The sequence below is a fragment of the Bufo bufo genome, chromosome 4 (assembly GCF_905171765.1).
Source record: "Bufo bufo chromosome 4, aBufBuf1.1, whole genome shotgun sequence".
In the NCBI taxonomy this organism is placed as follows: domain Eukaryota; kingdom Metazoa; phylum Chordata; class Amphibia; order Anura; family Bufonidae; genus Bufo; species Bufo bufo.
In genome coordinates, this window is record NC_053392.1 from 410082125 (window position 1) to 410099544 (window position 17420).

The 17420-nt window shown below is 47.4% G+C and overlaps 1 protein-coding gene across 2 annotated transcripts in view; it reads right to left on the reverse strand.

Annotated features, from left to right (window-relative positions):
• Positions 1–17420, reverse strand: part of SFT2D1 (SFT2 domain containing 1) — a 97452-nt gene that overhangs the window by 65419 nt on the left and 14613 nt on the right. The window contains exon 1 of one of the 2 annotated variants that reach the window (XM_040429295.1): positions 2125–2276. The exons of the other annotated variant lie outside the window; for it this stretch is intronic. Within the exon in view, the coding sequence (XP_040285229.1) occupies positions 2125–2187 (63 nt within the window). The 5' untranslated portion in view covers positions 2188–2276. Of the gene's footprint in view, positions 1–2124; positions 2277–17420 lie in introns of those variants that run through there. 2 annotated transcript variants of the gene reach the window in all.

Genomic DNA, 17420 nt, shown 5'->3' on the forward strand with positions numbered 1-17420 from the left:
CCCCTATCCTGTGGGCAGAATACCCCTTCAATGCGCAGTGTGCTGTACACCGCCCAATGGCTTTTCAGTGCTTATGCTGTGCCCAGCTGGTGCCATCTGAGACTTAAGCCAAATGCAATACGAGTGTATTACTGTACAGCAGCGGCGGCATGAAGCGCACGGCGTCATAGCAACCAATGACGCCGTGCACTCCTGCTCTGAACAGGAATCCAGGCAGGCATACCACGGACCGCTCTCGGCCGCGGAACACGGCCGTGTGCATTCGGCCTTACACTACACTTCTTAAAATGACGTTATTCTGCTAATCAGTGCAATTACATTCCTAACAGTTTTATACAGGTTTCTTCTTCCGTTGTGCTACTTTTACACAATAAAAGCATTTTATTGTGTATACCTGGCTTACCTGTTACATGTGCGCTTGGCAGCTGAAGGCATCTGTGTTGGTCCCATGGTCATGTGTGCCTGCATTGCTGAGAAAAGTTATGTTTTAATATATGCAAATGAAAATCAAGGAGCAAAGGGGGCGTTACTATTACACCTAGAGGCTCTTCTCTCTCTGCACTTTGACAGAGACGGGCAGTGAAAACATCATCACGCCTTGTCAATTAAAGTGCAGAGGGTACAGCAGGTGCAGAGAGAGAAGAGCAGTTGCTCCGAGAGGCTGATTTGCATATATTAACACATTCTTTTTCTCAGCAATGCGGGCACATACGGGCATGAGACAAGAAGCCCTCAGCTGCCAAACACACATGTAACATGTCAGCCAGTGTCATAGGTACAAATCTGCTGACAGATGCTGTGTTTAAATAGTCATTGTATTGCAATTTACTGAGAGCCATATTTTTATTTTTGGAGATTATGGACAAGAATAGGACATGATCTTTTTTGCGGGACTGCAGAATGGAACAACGGATGCGGACAGTACACAGTGTGCTGTCAGCATCTTTTGCAGTCTCATTGGAATGAATGGGTCCGCACCCTTTCCGCAAAATTGCTGAGCCAGAAATATGGACGTGAGAATGGACCCTCATTCACACGTCAGTGTTTGGTCAGTGATTTTGAGCCAAAACCAGGTGCGGCTCTAAATACAGAACAGGTGCAGATCTTTCCCTTATACCTTATGTTTGTGTAGGATCCACTCCTGGTTTTGGCTCACAATCACTGACGTGTGAATGAGGCTTGATGCTGCCTGCACACAGCTGTTACCCGGCCGTCCCCGTATTGCAGCCTGCAAACAGCAGGTCCGCAATATACGGGCAGCGGCCATGTGCACCTCGCATCATGGATGCGGAGCCATTTACGGAGGTACGGAACCACTACGGAGTGCTTCTGTGGGGTTCCTGTCCGTGCCTCCGCACCGCAAAAAAGTAATGCATGCACTATTTTTTTGCGGTGCAGGTGGATCACAAACCCATTCAAGTTGAATGTGTCTGAATCTGTATGAGTGGGATTTTCTATCCTGAAACAATGATTCTCTATGGGGACAAGCAATCGCTTCACAGACATCGGAGGCGACTGCAGCTTGATCTCTGCTGAGGAGGCGGCAATTATCGAGCACCTCTGGTACATCCCCATCAGTCCACGTAAATGACCAGAAGGGTACTTTCACACTAGCGTTAGAAGAATCCGTCAGGCAGCTCCGCTGCCGGAACTGCCTGCCAGTTCCGGAAATCCGTGTGCAAACGGAGATCATTTGGAATACTACTGCATGCTGCGGTATTTTCTCCGGCCAAATACCGTAAAGGGGACGGAACGTTAGACATCGTGATGCATACTGAACGGAATGCTTTCTATTCAAAATGCATCCGGTATTAAGCCCCTATGACGGAACTCAATACCGGAAAACTTTAACCGCTAGTGTGAAAATACCCTTAGATATGAACTGACATATTTGGGGTGGTAACAAACGCATAGAAATTCCAATTTTAGGTCGGTCTCATAGGTTTCCAGTGGAGTTTTGTGGTGGCTCTGTGGAACTGACAGGTTACAACAGCAGCCATCTCCCAAAGCAGGTAACCCGCAGAGCGGCACGTCACACAGAGGGGAAGCTCTCCAGCCCACTACATCAATATGGACGCTGAGATGGCACCTGTAAGGTTACAATGACTACTAGCCCGCCGGTACCTGCGCTGTCAGCCCCCGCTCTTCATCTTCATGGCCGTTCAGAACCCTGCGCAGCTTGTCCATGTTTCCTGCACTAGTAACAGCGCCCACTCTGCCGACACACCACACAGCTGCCCTGAGTCCCCGTACGTACGGTCACGTGATGATACCAACATGTGACTAACCTCAGGGCGATCTCAACTGCTGTAGGAAAGAGCGCCTATGCGCAGGCGCGCCCACACCCTCTTTTGGACGTTTACGGAAGTAGCCGGGATCGCCATTTGACCCGGGAGTTTTCCGCACTTAGGGAGGGAAGGTATCAAAGCTGTGCAGAACACCAGTCCAGAGAGCAGAACTCCAGTCCAGAGAGCAGAACTCCAGTCCAGAGAGCAGAACTCCAGTCCAGAGAGCAGAACTCCAGTCCAGAGAGCAGAACTCCAGTCCAGAGAGCAGAACACCAGTCCAGAGAGCAGAACACCAGTCCAGAGAGCAGAACACCAGTCCAGAGAGCAGAACACCAGTCCAGAGAGCAGAACACCAGTCCAGAGAGCAGAACACCAGAAGCAAATAGCTTGGTAGTCACTAATAGCAAGTAATGAGGGCAGTTCGGAATCCTGTCTCCTGCTGGGATTAGTCCAGTACAGATGGCCTTCACAAGGGCCCAAGTACATTACATACCTCCCAAGTGGCCCTTTTTTTTCACACAAGTCAATCTATGTCCCTATTTTTGACCTAGAGAATGAATGCATAAACGTGCATTAATACATTTATTAAATTGCTCCTTACTAAAGTGTCTGTATGGTTTTTGCCTGTATATTAGACCAGAACTTCATTATTTGGACCGTAAAATATCTATGATGATGATTTATGTGCCATCATTTATATGGACATTGAAGTGCAAGAAAAAAATTGCCATAGGGGCTCCAGTAATTATGATTTGTTAGAGGCATCGCCACACATTGTCCCTCTGAAATTTTTAAAAGTTGGAGGTATGACATTATTGGGAACAAATGGGAATGCTGGTTCCTGATAATTGCCCTGTGTAAAGGCAGACAAAGTGCGCAATTTCTGGGAATGAACCATTCCTTCTCAATGCATACATACCTCCCAGCTTTTGGGAGGGACAATATGGGCGGTGGGCTAAGAGAGCCGTGGCAATTTTTTTCATACTAGGCCATGCCTTTAACTCCGCCCAAAGCATACATAGTCACACTGACCCAGTAATTATAGTAATTATAACCCCTTTTGTGCCACCTCACAGTAGTAATGCCCAGATGGGCCCCCTTCACAGTAGCTACGCCCAGATGGGCCCCCTTCACAGTAGCTACGCCCAAATGGGCCCCCTTCACAGTAGCTATGCCAGGCTGTGCACGAGGAGCACACATGCTGTAACCGCTCGCTTTATACAGACCAGCACTGAGATGTGTGATGGCATCCTGCTGGGAGTGCCAGCAGCTGAGCTGAATGGTGAAAAGGACAGTGGACGGTCCCCTGCTTCTTCACCATTACGGGCAACTGTCTCTGCATCCTATGGTGACTGTGGCACTACTAGTACTCACCTCTCCCTGGTCTTTCTCTTGGCGCCGTGCTGCATGTGTCCTGGCTGCGTATAGTGCCAGGATGAAGTGTGCGCACCATGCCCTGATGCTGAACGCAGTCAGGTTACAGTGCATCACGGGCCCAGAGAAGATTATTCCCAGCAGTAATAATGTCCCCCATAGTGGACTCCAGCTAGGATGGCCAGACGTCCAGTTTTAGGCTGGACAGTCTAGCTTTCAGACTCCCTGTCCTCCATCGGGCGCAGGGATGTCCTTTTGAACAGCTCACACTCAGACAACATCTGTGAGCTGCAGGAAGAAAGTCACCGTCCCTCCCACCCCCGCAGCTGATACGAAGTTGATTTTACCTTGATTTTTTTAATTGCCGTCGATTGCAGAGTGGAAGGGGCGTGGCCTAATCCATTGGGGTTGTGGTTTAGCGGAGCCAGGGGCAGGGTTTTAAAGTCTATCTTTTGAGGCTGGCCTAAGTGGCCACCTTAACCCCAGCAGTAATTATGTCCCCCATAGTGGCTCCTAGCAGTAATAATATCCCCCCAGCATTAATAATATGCAGCATTTTTTTGATTAAAAAAAACCTCATAGTCACCTCAACTTGAACACTTTGAGCATCAGGTCCTTCTGCATCCTAGCGCATGCAAATGGATGAGGTGAGTATTTTTCTTTTAATCCCTGAAAGGCAATTTTTCACGGCTGTTAGACGAGTGCACTGCTGTCTAAGTGGCTGTTAAAAATGGTCCCATTGATTTTGGCTAAAAAAAGGATATGTACAATTTATTAACAGCAGTTTCTCACTGGCTGCTTAAAGGGTTTCTGTCACCTGAAAAATGGGTATTAACCACCTCCGGACCGCCGAACGCAGCGACGTGTCCTAGAGGTGGTTGATAGATTCCTCCTGGACGCGCCGGCGCGTCCTCTCGCGAGACGCGAGATTTCCTGTGAACGCGCGCACACAGGCGCGCGCGTTCACAGGAACGGAAGGTAAGCGAGTGGATCTCCAGCCTGCCAGCGACGATCATTCGCTGGCAGGCTGGAGATGTGATTTGTTTAACCCCTAACAGGTATATTAGACGCTGTTTTGATAACAGCGTCTAATATACCTGCTACCTGGTCCTCTGGTGGTCCCCTTTGTTTGGATCGACCACCAGAGGACACAGGTAGCTCAGTAATATGTAGCACCACACTACACTACACCCCCCCCCCGTCACTTATTAACCCCTTATTCACCCCATATCACCCCATATAGACTCCCTGATCACCCCCCTTTTATTGATAACCCCCTGTAAGGCTCCATTCAGACATTCGTATGATTTTTACGGATCCACTGATAGATGGATCGGATCCGCAAAACACATACGGACGTCTGAATGGAGCCTTACAGGGGAGTGATCAATGAAGGAGGTGATCACCCCATATAGACTCCCTGATCACCCCCCTTTCATTGATCACCCCCCTGTAAGGCTCCATTCAGACGTCCGTATGATTTTTACGGATCCACTGATAGATGGATCGGATCCGCAAAACACATACGGACGTCTGAATGGAGCCTTACAGGGGAGTGATCAATGACGGAGGTGATCACCCCATATAGACTCCCTGATCACCCCCCTGTCATTGATCACCCCCCTGTCATTGATCACCCCCCTGTAAGGCTCCAATCAGACGTCCGTATGATTTTTACGGATCCACTGATAGATGGATCGGATCCGCAAAACACATACGGACGTCTGAATGGAGCCTTACAAGGGAGTGATCAATGACGGAGGTGATCACCCCATATAGACTCCCTGATCACCCCCCTGTCATTGATCACTCCCCTGTAAGGCTCCATTCAGACGTCCGTATGATTTTTACGGATCCACTGATACATGGATCGGATCCGCAAAACACATACAGACGTCTGAATGGAGCCTTACAGGTGGGTGATCACCCCATATAGACTCCCTGATTACCCCCCTGTAAGGCTGCATTCAGATGTCCGTATGTTTTTTACGGATCCACGGATACATGGATCGGATCCGCAAAACACATACGGACATCTGAATGGAGCCTTATAGGGGGGGTGATCAATGACAGGGGGGTGATCACCCCATATAGACTCCCTGGTCACCCGCCTGTCATTGATCACCCCCCTGTAGGGCTCCATTCAGACATTTTTTTGGCCCAAGTTCGCGGAAATATTTTTTTTTTTTCTTACAAAGTCTCATATTCCACTAAATTGTGTCAAAAAATAAAATCTCACATGAAGTCACCATACCCCTCACGGAATCCAAATGCGTAAAATTTTTTAGACATTTATATTCCAGACTTCTTCTCACGCTTTAGGGCCCCTAGAATGTCAGGGCAGTATAAATACCCCACATGTGACCCCATTTCGGAAAGAAGACACCCCAAGGTATTCCGTGAGGGGCATATTGAGTCCATGAAAGATTGAAATTTTTGTCCCAAGTTAGCGGAAAGGGAGACTTTGTGAGAAAAAAAAATAAAAAATCAATTTCCGCTAACTTGTGCCAAAAAAAATAAAAATTCTATGAACTCGCCATGCCCCTCATTGAATACCTTGGGGTGTCTTCTTTTCAAAATGGGGTCACATGTGGGGTATTTATACTGCCCTGGCATTTTAGGGGCCCTAAAGCGTGAGAAGAAGTCTGGGATCCAAATGTCTAAAAATGCCCTCATAAAAGGAATGTGGGCCCCTTTGCGCATCTAGGCTGCAAAAAAGTGTCACACATCTGGTATCGCCGTACTCAGGAGAAGTTGGGCAATGTGTTTTGGGGTGTCATTTTACATATACCTATGCTGGGTGAGATAAATATCTTGGTCAAATGCCAACTTTGTATAAAAAATGGGAAAAGTTGTCTTTTGCCGAGATATTTCTCTCACCCAGCATGAGTATATGTAAAAAGACACCCTAAAACACATTGCCCAACTTCTCCTGAATACGACGATACCACATGTGTGACACTTTTTTGCAGCCTAGGTGGGCAAAGGGGCCCACATTCCAAAGAGCACCTTTCGGATTTCACAGGTCATTTACCTACTTACCACACATTTGGGCCCCTAGAATGCCAGGGCAGTATAACTACCCCACAAGTGACCCCATTTTGGAAAGAAGACACCCCAAGGTATTCCGTGAGGGGCATGGCGAGTTCCTAGAAATTATTATTTTTTGTCACAAGTTAGCGGAAAATTATGATTTTTATTTTTTCTTACAAAGTCTCATATTCCACTAACTTGTGACAAAAAATAAAAACTTCCATGAACTCACTATGCCCATCACGAAATACCTTGGGGTGTCTTTTTTCCAAAATGGGGTCACTTGTGGGGTAGTTATACTGCCCTGGCATTTTAGGGGCCCGACCACGTGAGAAGTGGTTTGAAATCAAAATCTGTAAAAAATGGCCGGTGAAATCCTAAAGGTGCTCTTTGGAATGTGGGCCCCTTTGCCCACCTAGGCTGCAAAAAAGTGTCACACATGTGGTATCGCCGTACTCAGGAGAAGTTGGGCAATGTGTTTTGGGGTGTCATTTTACATATACCCATGCTGGGTGAGAGAAATATCTTGGTCAAATGCCAACTTTGTATAAAAAAAATGGGAAAAGTTGTCTTTTGCCAAGATATTTCTCTCACCCAGCATGGGTATATGTAAAATGACACCCCAAAACACATTGCCCAACTTCTCCTGAGTACGGCGATACCACATGTGTGACACTTTTTTGCAGCCTAGGTGGGCAAAGGGGCCCACATTCCAAAGAGCACCTTTCGGATTTCACCGGCCATTTTTTACAGATTTTGATTTCAAACTACTTCGCACGCATTTGGGGCCCTAAAATGCCAGGGCAGTATAACTACCCCACAAGTGACCCCATTTTGGAAAGAAGACACCCCAAGGTATTTCGCGATGGGCATAGTGAGTTCATGGAAGTTTTTATTTTTTGTCACAAGTTAGTGGAATATGAGACGTAAGAAAAAAAAAAAAAAAAATCATCATTTTCCGCTAACTTGTGACAAAAAATAAAAAGTTCTATGAACTCACTATGCCCATCAGCGAATACCTTAGGGTGTCTACTTTCCGAAATGGGGTCATTTGTGGGGTGTTTGTACTGTCTGGCCATTGTAGAACCTCAGGAAACATGACAGGTGCTCAGAAAGTCAGAGCTGCTTCAAAAAGCAGAAATTCACATTTTTGTACCATAGTTTGTAAACGCTATAACTTTTACCCAAACCATTTTTTTTTACCCAAACATTTTTTTTTTATCAAAGACATGTAGAACAATAAATTTAGAGAAAAATTTATATATGGATGTCGTTTTTTTTTGCAAAATTTTACAACTGAAAGTGAAAAATGTCATTTTTTTGCAAAAAAAACGTTAAATTTCGATTAATAACAAAAAAAAGTAAAAATGTCAGCAGCAATGAAATACCACCAAATGAAAGCTATATTAGTGAGAAGAAAAGGAGGTAAAATTCATTTGGGTGGTAAGTTGCATGACCGAGCAATAAACGGTCAAAGTAGTGTAGGTCAGAAGTGTAAAAAGTGGCCTGGTCATTAAGGGTGTTTAAGCTAAGGGGGCTGAGGTGGTTAAGCTGGCTGACATTAGCGATGTGCTGATTAAGAACAAATGGGCGGCACTGTGCTTCCTTCAGGGTCCAGGTGCACGGTCAATAGGTTGAATCCCCAGATACTTGTGATCAGGGCCGGACTGGGACAAAAAATAGGCCCGGGCATTTTTGACTGAGCAGCCCAATCACATGACCCCCAACAGGCCCCACCTCCTTCCAGTCTAGGGGCAGAGCCAAAACCGGAAGCACAATTGAGAGGCAGGGCCAGCCACCAGTAAGATAGGAAGGCTTCAGCCAACACACAAGCTTCTTTGGGGGTCCCCAGGTGACATTAGGGGTCTTAGTACGATCCGGCCACCTAATCCGGCAGAAAATGCAATGAATCGACTGGACACAAAGCACAGCATGCAGCGGTTTATGTCCCGCTGATTCTCTGCATTTTTCCCAGATTGTCGCTGGATCTCTGCCGTACCCCATTATAGTTAATGGCGCTGGCGAGCATTCTGTCTGCATCCAGCAGTGCCGGATCCAGTGAATTCTCAGCTGGAACAGCCTGCCAGGATCACTAACGCAGATGTGAAAGTAGCCTAATACAGCGCCCCATACCTCTTATATCCATTGACGTCTCCTCTGATGTAGATGTTCTTTTTCTTCATCTTCTCCATTCAGACCAGACCACCGTGATAATTTCTTTCAGGCATCTCACGTCTCTGCAGAGTTTGACAGACATCTTAGTTTCCTACTTTTCCTACCATCATCCTTCAATTAACATCCTATCATGCACCCCCAATACTGAGAAGCTGTGCTCCCCAAAACTATACTGCAAAAAGAACTGTGCTAAGCTGATGCTGTGCCAGGGTGCCCCCAAAGTAATGGTGCTCCCAAAGTCCCAACAATAGTAATTATTTCTTTGCCAGAGTGCATTTAGTAGTAATAGTGCTCCTACAGTGCCCCCAACAGTAATTGTGTCCCACAAGTAATAATGCTCCCATAGTCCCCCAGTTGTAATAAAGCCCACCATAATGCCCCGATAGTAATAATTCTCTTCATAATGTGTTACAGTAGAACCCCCCCCCCCCCCTTATAATGTGCACCAGTCCAAAAAATGCCCCGTTGTGTGGCAGTAAGAAAAGAAATACCTCCTCTTAGTGCCCCCAGTAGAGCCAATGTCCCCAGAGTGCCCTCATGTGTTCCAATGACCCGTACTGTGTGCCACTACAAAAAACACTTAGTGCCACCAGTTGAGCTTAGGTGCCCATAGTGACCTTATAATTTGTGCCAGTATAAAATACTCCTATATAGTCCCCCCAGAAGATGCCCCCATAGTGCTCCTCCCCCGTCTCCATAGTGCCCTCCATAATGTGGCACTATAAAATGCCCCTATAGACTGCCCAACATAGATACCCCCATAATGCTCCTTTCCTCCCTTCCCCATAGTGGCATCAAAATGGGTGCCAGTATTAAATGCCCCTATATAATGCCCTCATAGTGCTCTTGTGCCCCACTTCTCCATAGTGCCCACCTATAATGCGTGCCAGTATATAGGGCCCCCAGTAGATGCCCCCATAGTGCTCCTTCCCCTCTTCTCCATAGTGCCCCCCCATAATGTGCCAGTATATAGGGCCCCCATAGTGCTTCCCCTCTTCTCCATAGTGCCCCCGTATTGTGCCAGTATATAGGCCCCCCATATTGTGCCAGTATATATGGCCCTATAGTGCTTCCCCTCTTCTCCATAGTGCCGACCCCCCCATATTGTGCCAGTTCTGCATAGTGTCCCCCCTATATTGTGCCAATATATAGGGCCCCATAGTGCCCCCCCATATTGTGCCAGTATATAGGGCCCCATAGTGCTTCCCGTCTTCTCCATAGTGCCCCCCCATGTTGTGCCAGTATATAGGGACCCCCATATTGTGCCAGTATATATGGCCCCATAGTGCTTCCCCTGTTCTCCATAGTGCCGACCCCCCATATTGTGCCAGTATATAGGGCCCCATAGTGCTTCCCCTCTTCTGCCAGTATATAGGGCCCCATAGTGCCCCCCCATATTGTGCCAGTATATATGGCCCCATAGTGCTTCCCCTCTTCTCCATCCCCCTATATTGTGCCAGTATATAGGGCCCCCACCCCCCTTCTTGCCACAGTATAGTATAAAATTTAATAATAAAAACAATAAACTCATATATTTACCTCCATGCTGCTGTCAGCGATGCGATGCAGGCCTCTTCAAGCCTGTGTCCCGCGCTGTACGGCTCGGGCGGCGCACGCGATGACGTCATCACTCCGCCTGCATCGGCCTCTGATAGGCTACAGGCCTAGTGCCTGTAGCCTATCAGAGGAATGGGCAAGGGAGACGCCTCTCCCCTGCTCCATTCATCTGTATCGCTGTCCTGAGGACGGCGATACAGATGAATATGGAGATGAGCGCTTCCACAATGGAAGTGCTCATCTCCACTCCTGCCCGGCTGCTGCCACATTAATAAAAATAATAAAAAAACTCAGCTGGCGGCCCGGCTGATTGTGTTCGGCCCGGCCCACCGGGCAAATGCCCGGTCTGCCCTATGGCCAGTCTGGCCCTGCTTGTGATAGAAAGACCAGCACTCCGTAATTCCAATAATGAAAAAGGATTTCTTTATTCGTCACCCATATGGGTGACGAATAAAGAAATCCTTTTTCATTATTGGAATTACGGAGTGCTGGTCTTTCTATCACAAGTATTAGCGATGTGCTGTCAGCTGAACATAACTATATTAGTGCCATCTCACTGCCTGAGGGAAGGACGCTCGGCGGCTGCTGGCTTCCTCACTGCGCCTGCGCTGAATACGTCACAGTGAGGAAGCCAGCTGTCGGAGAACATCTTTCCCACACTGCGCCTGCGCTGAATACTGAACAGGGTGAGATTTTCTCAGTAGACACAGCCGGCAGGAGGAGAGCAGCGCTGCCCTGGCCCTGTCAATCAAGAGAAGAAGGGCGTGAAAAGAGGTGGGAGAACGGAGCCTCTAGGAGCAGGTTCAACACCCCCCTCCCCCCTACTCCTAGAGGCTCATTAGCATATTACAAAAGTTCCTTTTTCGCAATAACGGCGGCAGGCAGTGAGATGGCACTAATATAGTTATGTTCAGCTGACATTAGTACATCACTAATGTCAGCCAGCTTAATAACCATTTTACAGGTGACAGAAACCCTTTAAAATAGCCCCATAGACTGAAATGCTTCCGAAAAAAGCCGCAAAAACATTCTAATTTATCTCAACACCAAAAATGGCTTATATTTATTCAAAAGTTTTGAGTGGTTAAGAGCAAATTTTTTTGCATTAAAAGTCGCACTTTCAGGAAGACGTGTGCCCTTTCTCCATACAGATGTGACTATTTTTCATGTGCAAATAAATAAAACCAGTCTAAGTGAATATGAACCTAACTGAACCACCACATGTTTAATAACAATACGCCTAGCCCAATTCATCAACTGCTGTGCAACTTTAAATACTAGGCAAAACACTGACAGTTGAATCAAATACGCCACTTTGGGGTTAATTTAGCAACTATTTAATGCCCGCTACACAGCGTCACGCGTCACGCAACATTTCACGTAATGATTGTCAATTGTGTCGCAATTTGACACTTGACATGCTGTGACTCGACAGTCGCAAAAAATCCAGACATGCTGGATTTTATGTCGCAAGTGGCATGACTTTTACTCCATAGGCTTTAATGTAAGTTGTGCGCGACTCGTCTGTGACTTGGCTCTATTTTCATAGCCACATAGCAGCTGTTAGGCTAGTTTCACACTTGTGGCAGGACGGATCCAACATGCTGTTCACCATGTCGGATCCGTCCTGCGGCTGTTCGCCGTGCCCCCGCTCCGTCCCCATTGACTATAATGGGGATGGGGGCGGAGCTCCGGCGCAGCACGGCGGTGCACGGAGAAAGCCGCCGGACTAAAAAACCTGACATGCAGTAATTTTAGTCCGGCGGCCTTAAGCCGTGCACCGCCGTGCTGCGCCGGAGCTCCGCCCCCGTCCCCATTATAGTCAATGGGGACGGAGCGGCGGCCCGGGGGCACGGCGAAACAGCCGCAGGACGGATCCGACATGGTGAACAGCCTGTCGGATCCGTCCTGCCGCAAGTGTGAAAGTACCCTAAAATAGTCGTCCATATTTTTGTGTCACATAACAAATGTCTGACTGCTAGAGGATACACTAATTTAGGATGAGGCGCAGGCCTAGTCATCAGTTAGGTGCATCCTCCAGCAGTGCAGGGGCCAGAAAAGACCGCTGTGAAAAGCTGGTCTGCTGAATGTACATGGCATATTATGCCCAACCTGCAAAACTATTAGGCCCCTTTCACACGGGCGAGTATTCTGCATGATGGATCATGTGATGACCGGAGTGACGTCATCAAAGGTCCTGTTCCTGTAATTAATGCTCACCACAGGTCCTGTTCAGCAAAGGAGACAGAAGGAGATGCCGGGCCGCGATCAAGTGGACTAAGGTGAGTTAAATTATTTTTATTTATTTTTTTAACCCCTCCAGCGCTGTTTTACTATGCATTCTGTATTCAGAATGCTATTATTTTCCCTTATAACCATGTTATAAGGGGAAATAATACAATCCCGATCCCAAGCCTGAACTTCTGTGAAGAAGTTCGGGTTTGGGTACCAAACATGCGCGATTTTTCTCACGCGCGTGCAAAACGCATTACAATGTTTTGCACTCGCGCGGAAAAATCGCGGGTGTTCCTGTAACGCACCCGCACATTTTCCCGCAACGCCCGTGTGAAAGAGGCCTTAAACATGCATACCATCAAATAACAAAAAATACACTTGACTAGAGAGTGGAGGTAAACGGCCAAGGCCTGATTTATTAAACAAATAACTTAACTTAAACTTTTAAGAGCCTAGTCATAAACTCAGACTCCAATACCATAAATATATATATATATATATATATATATATATATATATCTATCAGAGTCCATCCCATCACGGGACGACTATCATTACTTCACCCAACATCAGGCCATGGCCCCAACTACTTACCATACATAAGAGCGGGAGGGGGCACGAAGAATCCGGCTCCACAGGCAGGTTCAATTCAAAGACAAGCCCAGCCTGAGGAGCACTGACAATTATAGCCCCCCAGACATTCCAATAAGCCAATCAGATGTCGTCTCCAGGGCTCCGCTAACCTTCCCCGACACCCTGGGACAACATAGGCTAAAATTCCAACCAATTGCAGGACACTTACTGGGCAGAAATATTCCTCTGCCCAGTGATCCCACAAGAGCGGGAAACCCTTTTCCCTCCAAAACTGCCTCCCAGAATAACCATCTTGTCACCGGGCAGACAATCCCACAGGGCATACACAGGGATCTCAAGTCTCCCGGAGGTTCAGGGAGTCTCCTGCTATTAGATAGTGGCTCCCTGACACCCGCATGTGATACAATATATCCCGGAAAGGTTTACTGATAGCAGAGCAGAGAGATAAGAGAAGTGACAGGACAGAGTTTAGATGACAGGTTGAATTAACCCTTTAGGGTCAAATTGGCTTCTCAAGGAGATATATATGTTAAAGGCATCCCTTCTTCTGCCTCATTCAGTAGCTATATAACTATTGAGAGAGATGTATTTTTTTGAAATACATTTACACATTTAACCCTCCATTTTAATTATATTATTTACCCCAGTGTTAAATTCACACCCCCTGGATGCTTGTTTTTTTCCTACAGTGGGGTAGATAATTACACACAAGATTTTAAAGAATAAACTTCCTGACTCAGACCAAGAGTCAGCAAGTGAATGGAAGCATCCGCGCATGCGCATTGCGCAACCTAAGCTTCAGTTCACTTGCTTCTCGTCAGTTCAGCGAATGAACCGAAGATTCGATTCATGAATCGGTTCATTTGAATGAACTGATTCAAATGAACCGATTCATGTGAAAGATCCGAACTTCCCATCTCTAGTTTACTCGCAGTAAACCTTTCTGGCAACCTGTAGCAGTGTCCCCTTCTTGGCGCGTGCGCACAGTGCAAGAAGAAGCCGATGCCAGCAGTCCGCAACGCCGCATCAGGCTGAGCCTGTGCGCACGCGCGGGATCTCAAAGCGGGAGAAGGGGGAGGGAAAGGCGGCACTGAGGAGTAGAAGGCGGCGCTGGGCACGAACGACGATGTGTGCGGCCGGGCACCATGCATCCACAGACCTCCCCTGCTTGGGCACCTTAATTCAATGATTGACAGGTTAGTAAAACCAGTTTTTCCACAGAATAAAGCCACAAATAGCTTTTATAAGGCCACCTTAGAAATCAGAATGCTGCCTGGACATGAGCATATGTTTAGCTCACAGGGCTTATAGGTGGTGACAGAATCCCTTTAATCATATACATAAATAGGATAATTTGGGGCAGGGTAATGAGCCCAGTCCTCCACACCATAGAGCAAAGTGTGCAGATACTGCATATGTTTGGAAAATGTAATAAAAAGTTTGTGAAAGAAAAAAAAAGAAAACCTCCCTGAAATGAGAAGTGCACCTCCCTGAAATGAGTTTTTGCAGGTTGGGATGTCTGCATACAGCCATAAGGCAAATGCCAGTATGGCCATATGTCCCCCTCCATAATGTCCGGGGTCCCTTCATTACTGGAGAAAAGAGCAGTGGCACCTGTTGCCTGCACAGGTGAAGCCAAGACCAGTACATCACTTTTAGATACATGATAAAGTGGACAGTTTTGAGAGGTTTAAGAATGTGGAAACCCAGCAGTATGAAAACATGCCAGTGGTTCGGTGCCCTTGCCCTAAATCTCGTGACAGGTTGCCTGAATGTGAAAGCACTTTACCAATCACACCTACAATTCATTACTTGTATGTTATGTTTCCTGGAATCTGTGTGCCGCTGGGGAAAAATGTAATTTATGGTGCATTCACACGACCGTATGTATTTTGCAGTCGGCAAAACGCTGATCCGTAAAAAATACAGATGATGTACATGTGCATCCTTTTTTTGCGGACCCATTGTAATATTGCCTATTCTTCTTGTTCACAAAACAGACGAGAATAGGACATGTTCAACCTTTTTTATGGGACTGTGTAACGGAACTATGGATGTGGACAGCACATGGTGAGCTGTCTGCTTCTTTTGTGGCCGCATTGAAATTAATGGGTCCGCATCCAATCCGCAAAAACGTATTGGCTGCAGAACAAAAGGCCTTATTCACACAACAGTCCTGTGCCCGTGCTGTGGCCCACAAATTGTGGTCCGCAATGCACAGGCACAGTGCACTCCGTTTGCGCATGCGAACCTATTGACTGGAATGGGTCCGTGTCTGTGATATGGAGTCCACACAACCGATGCCTGTTTATTGCAGACCCCATGTTTGCGGTGCAATACTGGCACGGGGAACACAAGCTTGTGTGCGTGAGCCCTTATACCTTATCTCTGTGGAGGCTTCACTCCTAGTTTTGGTTCACAATCACTGCCGGAAATCACTGATCAAACACTGTGTGAGTAAGGCCTAAACAAACACATTTAGCGGCTCAGCAACCTGTTCTGCAGAAGGTTTCCAGTTGAGATTGTTTTCTGTCTGAGGTGTGTAATACATATACACATTTATATATACACAGTGGTCCCTTAAGGCTATTTTCACACTAGTGTTAGTGTGATCCGGCAGGCAGTTCCGTCGTCGGAGCTGCCTGACGGATCTGCCGATCAGTGTGACAACTGACAGCATTTGTAGACGGATCCGGGTGCGGATCCGTCTACAAATGCATTGCAAGAACGGATCCGTCTCTCCGATTGTCATGCGGATGGACGGACCAGTCTTGCAGTCTTTTTCACAGTTTTCCCGGTCTGCGCATGCACGGATCCGTCCTTCAGTTGTTTTGCAATGCCGGATCCGGCACTAATCCAAGTCAATGGGAATTAATGCCCTCCGGCGACTGATCAGGCATTTTGGAAGGACATAATACCGCAGCATGCTGCGGTATTATGTCTAGCCAAAATGCCTGACAGAGACTGAACGGAAGGCATACTGATGCAAACTGAACGGATTTCTATCCATTCAGAATGCATTGCAGGGCTCCAGATGGCGACCAAAATGGTCGCCAATGCGACTTAGAATTGCAAAATGGCGACAAGACTTTGTAGTCTTGTCGCCATTTGCGCCTAGAGCCTCCGCTGCTCTGCCGCTTTACGGGATTTCATCCAGCAGGCGGCAATCCAATAACAGAGCTCCGCACAGTATAGAGCTCTGTTATTAAAGAGGAGGCTGCTGATTGGTCAGTATCAGTGTGCTGCTGTACCATTGGATGCTCCTCTCACACCCCCATTCTCCCGCGCTGAACACAGCAGCAGCTTTAGAGTCATGAAGACAGGGAGCCGCTCCATAGAACAGAGGTTAGCTTGAGAAGGGATACTTAACAATCCACAGACTGTCACAGTCACCCCTGCGCTGCCGCTGATAAAGGCTAATCCTTATCGTCTTTACAACCCTGATAACACTCAGGGGGCCGCTGCTGGTGCTCCCTGCCTGGGCTCACAAACATTCTTAATAAGGGAATAAAAGGGTTAATAGGAGCCGCTGGTCAAGACACTAAAAAGCCAGTGAACCATATCTCTTTCAATAGTCCGTGCTTAGTAGGAGGAGAGGTTATCTCCTCCTCCTAAGACTTTTGAAAGAGATATGGTTCACTGGCTTTTTAGTGTCTTGACCAGCGCGGGGCTCCTATTAACCCTTTACATACTTAACATTAGCAAGTGGTGAGATGACTGATGATCACCTCACCACTTGCTAATGGCTGCTGCTGCCCAGTATTCCCCCCACCTACCTACCTACCTAACTTTCTCTGCACATCTCCTATTTTATGCTAAAGTGGGGGGGGGAACCTTTTCTGGTGTGAGCCTGATAAGTGTGATTGTGACCAGTTCCATCAGTTGGCGCACGTGCAGAGGTATGAGGGAGCACTCTGCCATTTGTACAGCCTACGATGCGGAGATGCCACCACGCTGGGGAGGCTCAGGTGTGGCTGGCAGTGAAGGTGTTAAGGCTGCCGGTCGTTAAAGTAACCTTAGGCTGATATAAGGGGCAGCCGCGCAGCCCACCTGCTCCTTGCAGGACTCTGATCATGCACCCGCCCTTCCCAAACTATGGGCCCACTTACCGGCTACAGCCCCCCTACTACAAACCCAAGGGGCCCTACTGGAAGCCTCCCTACA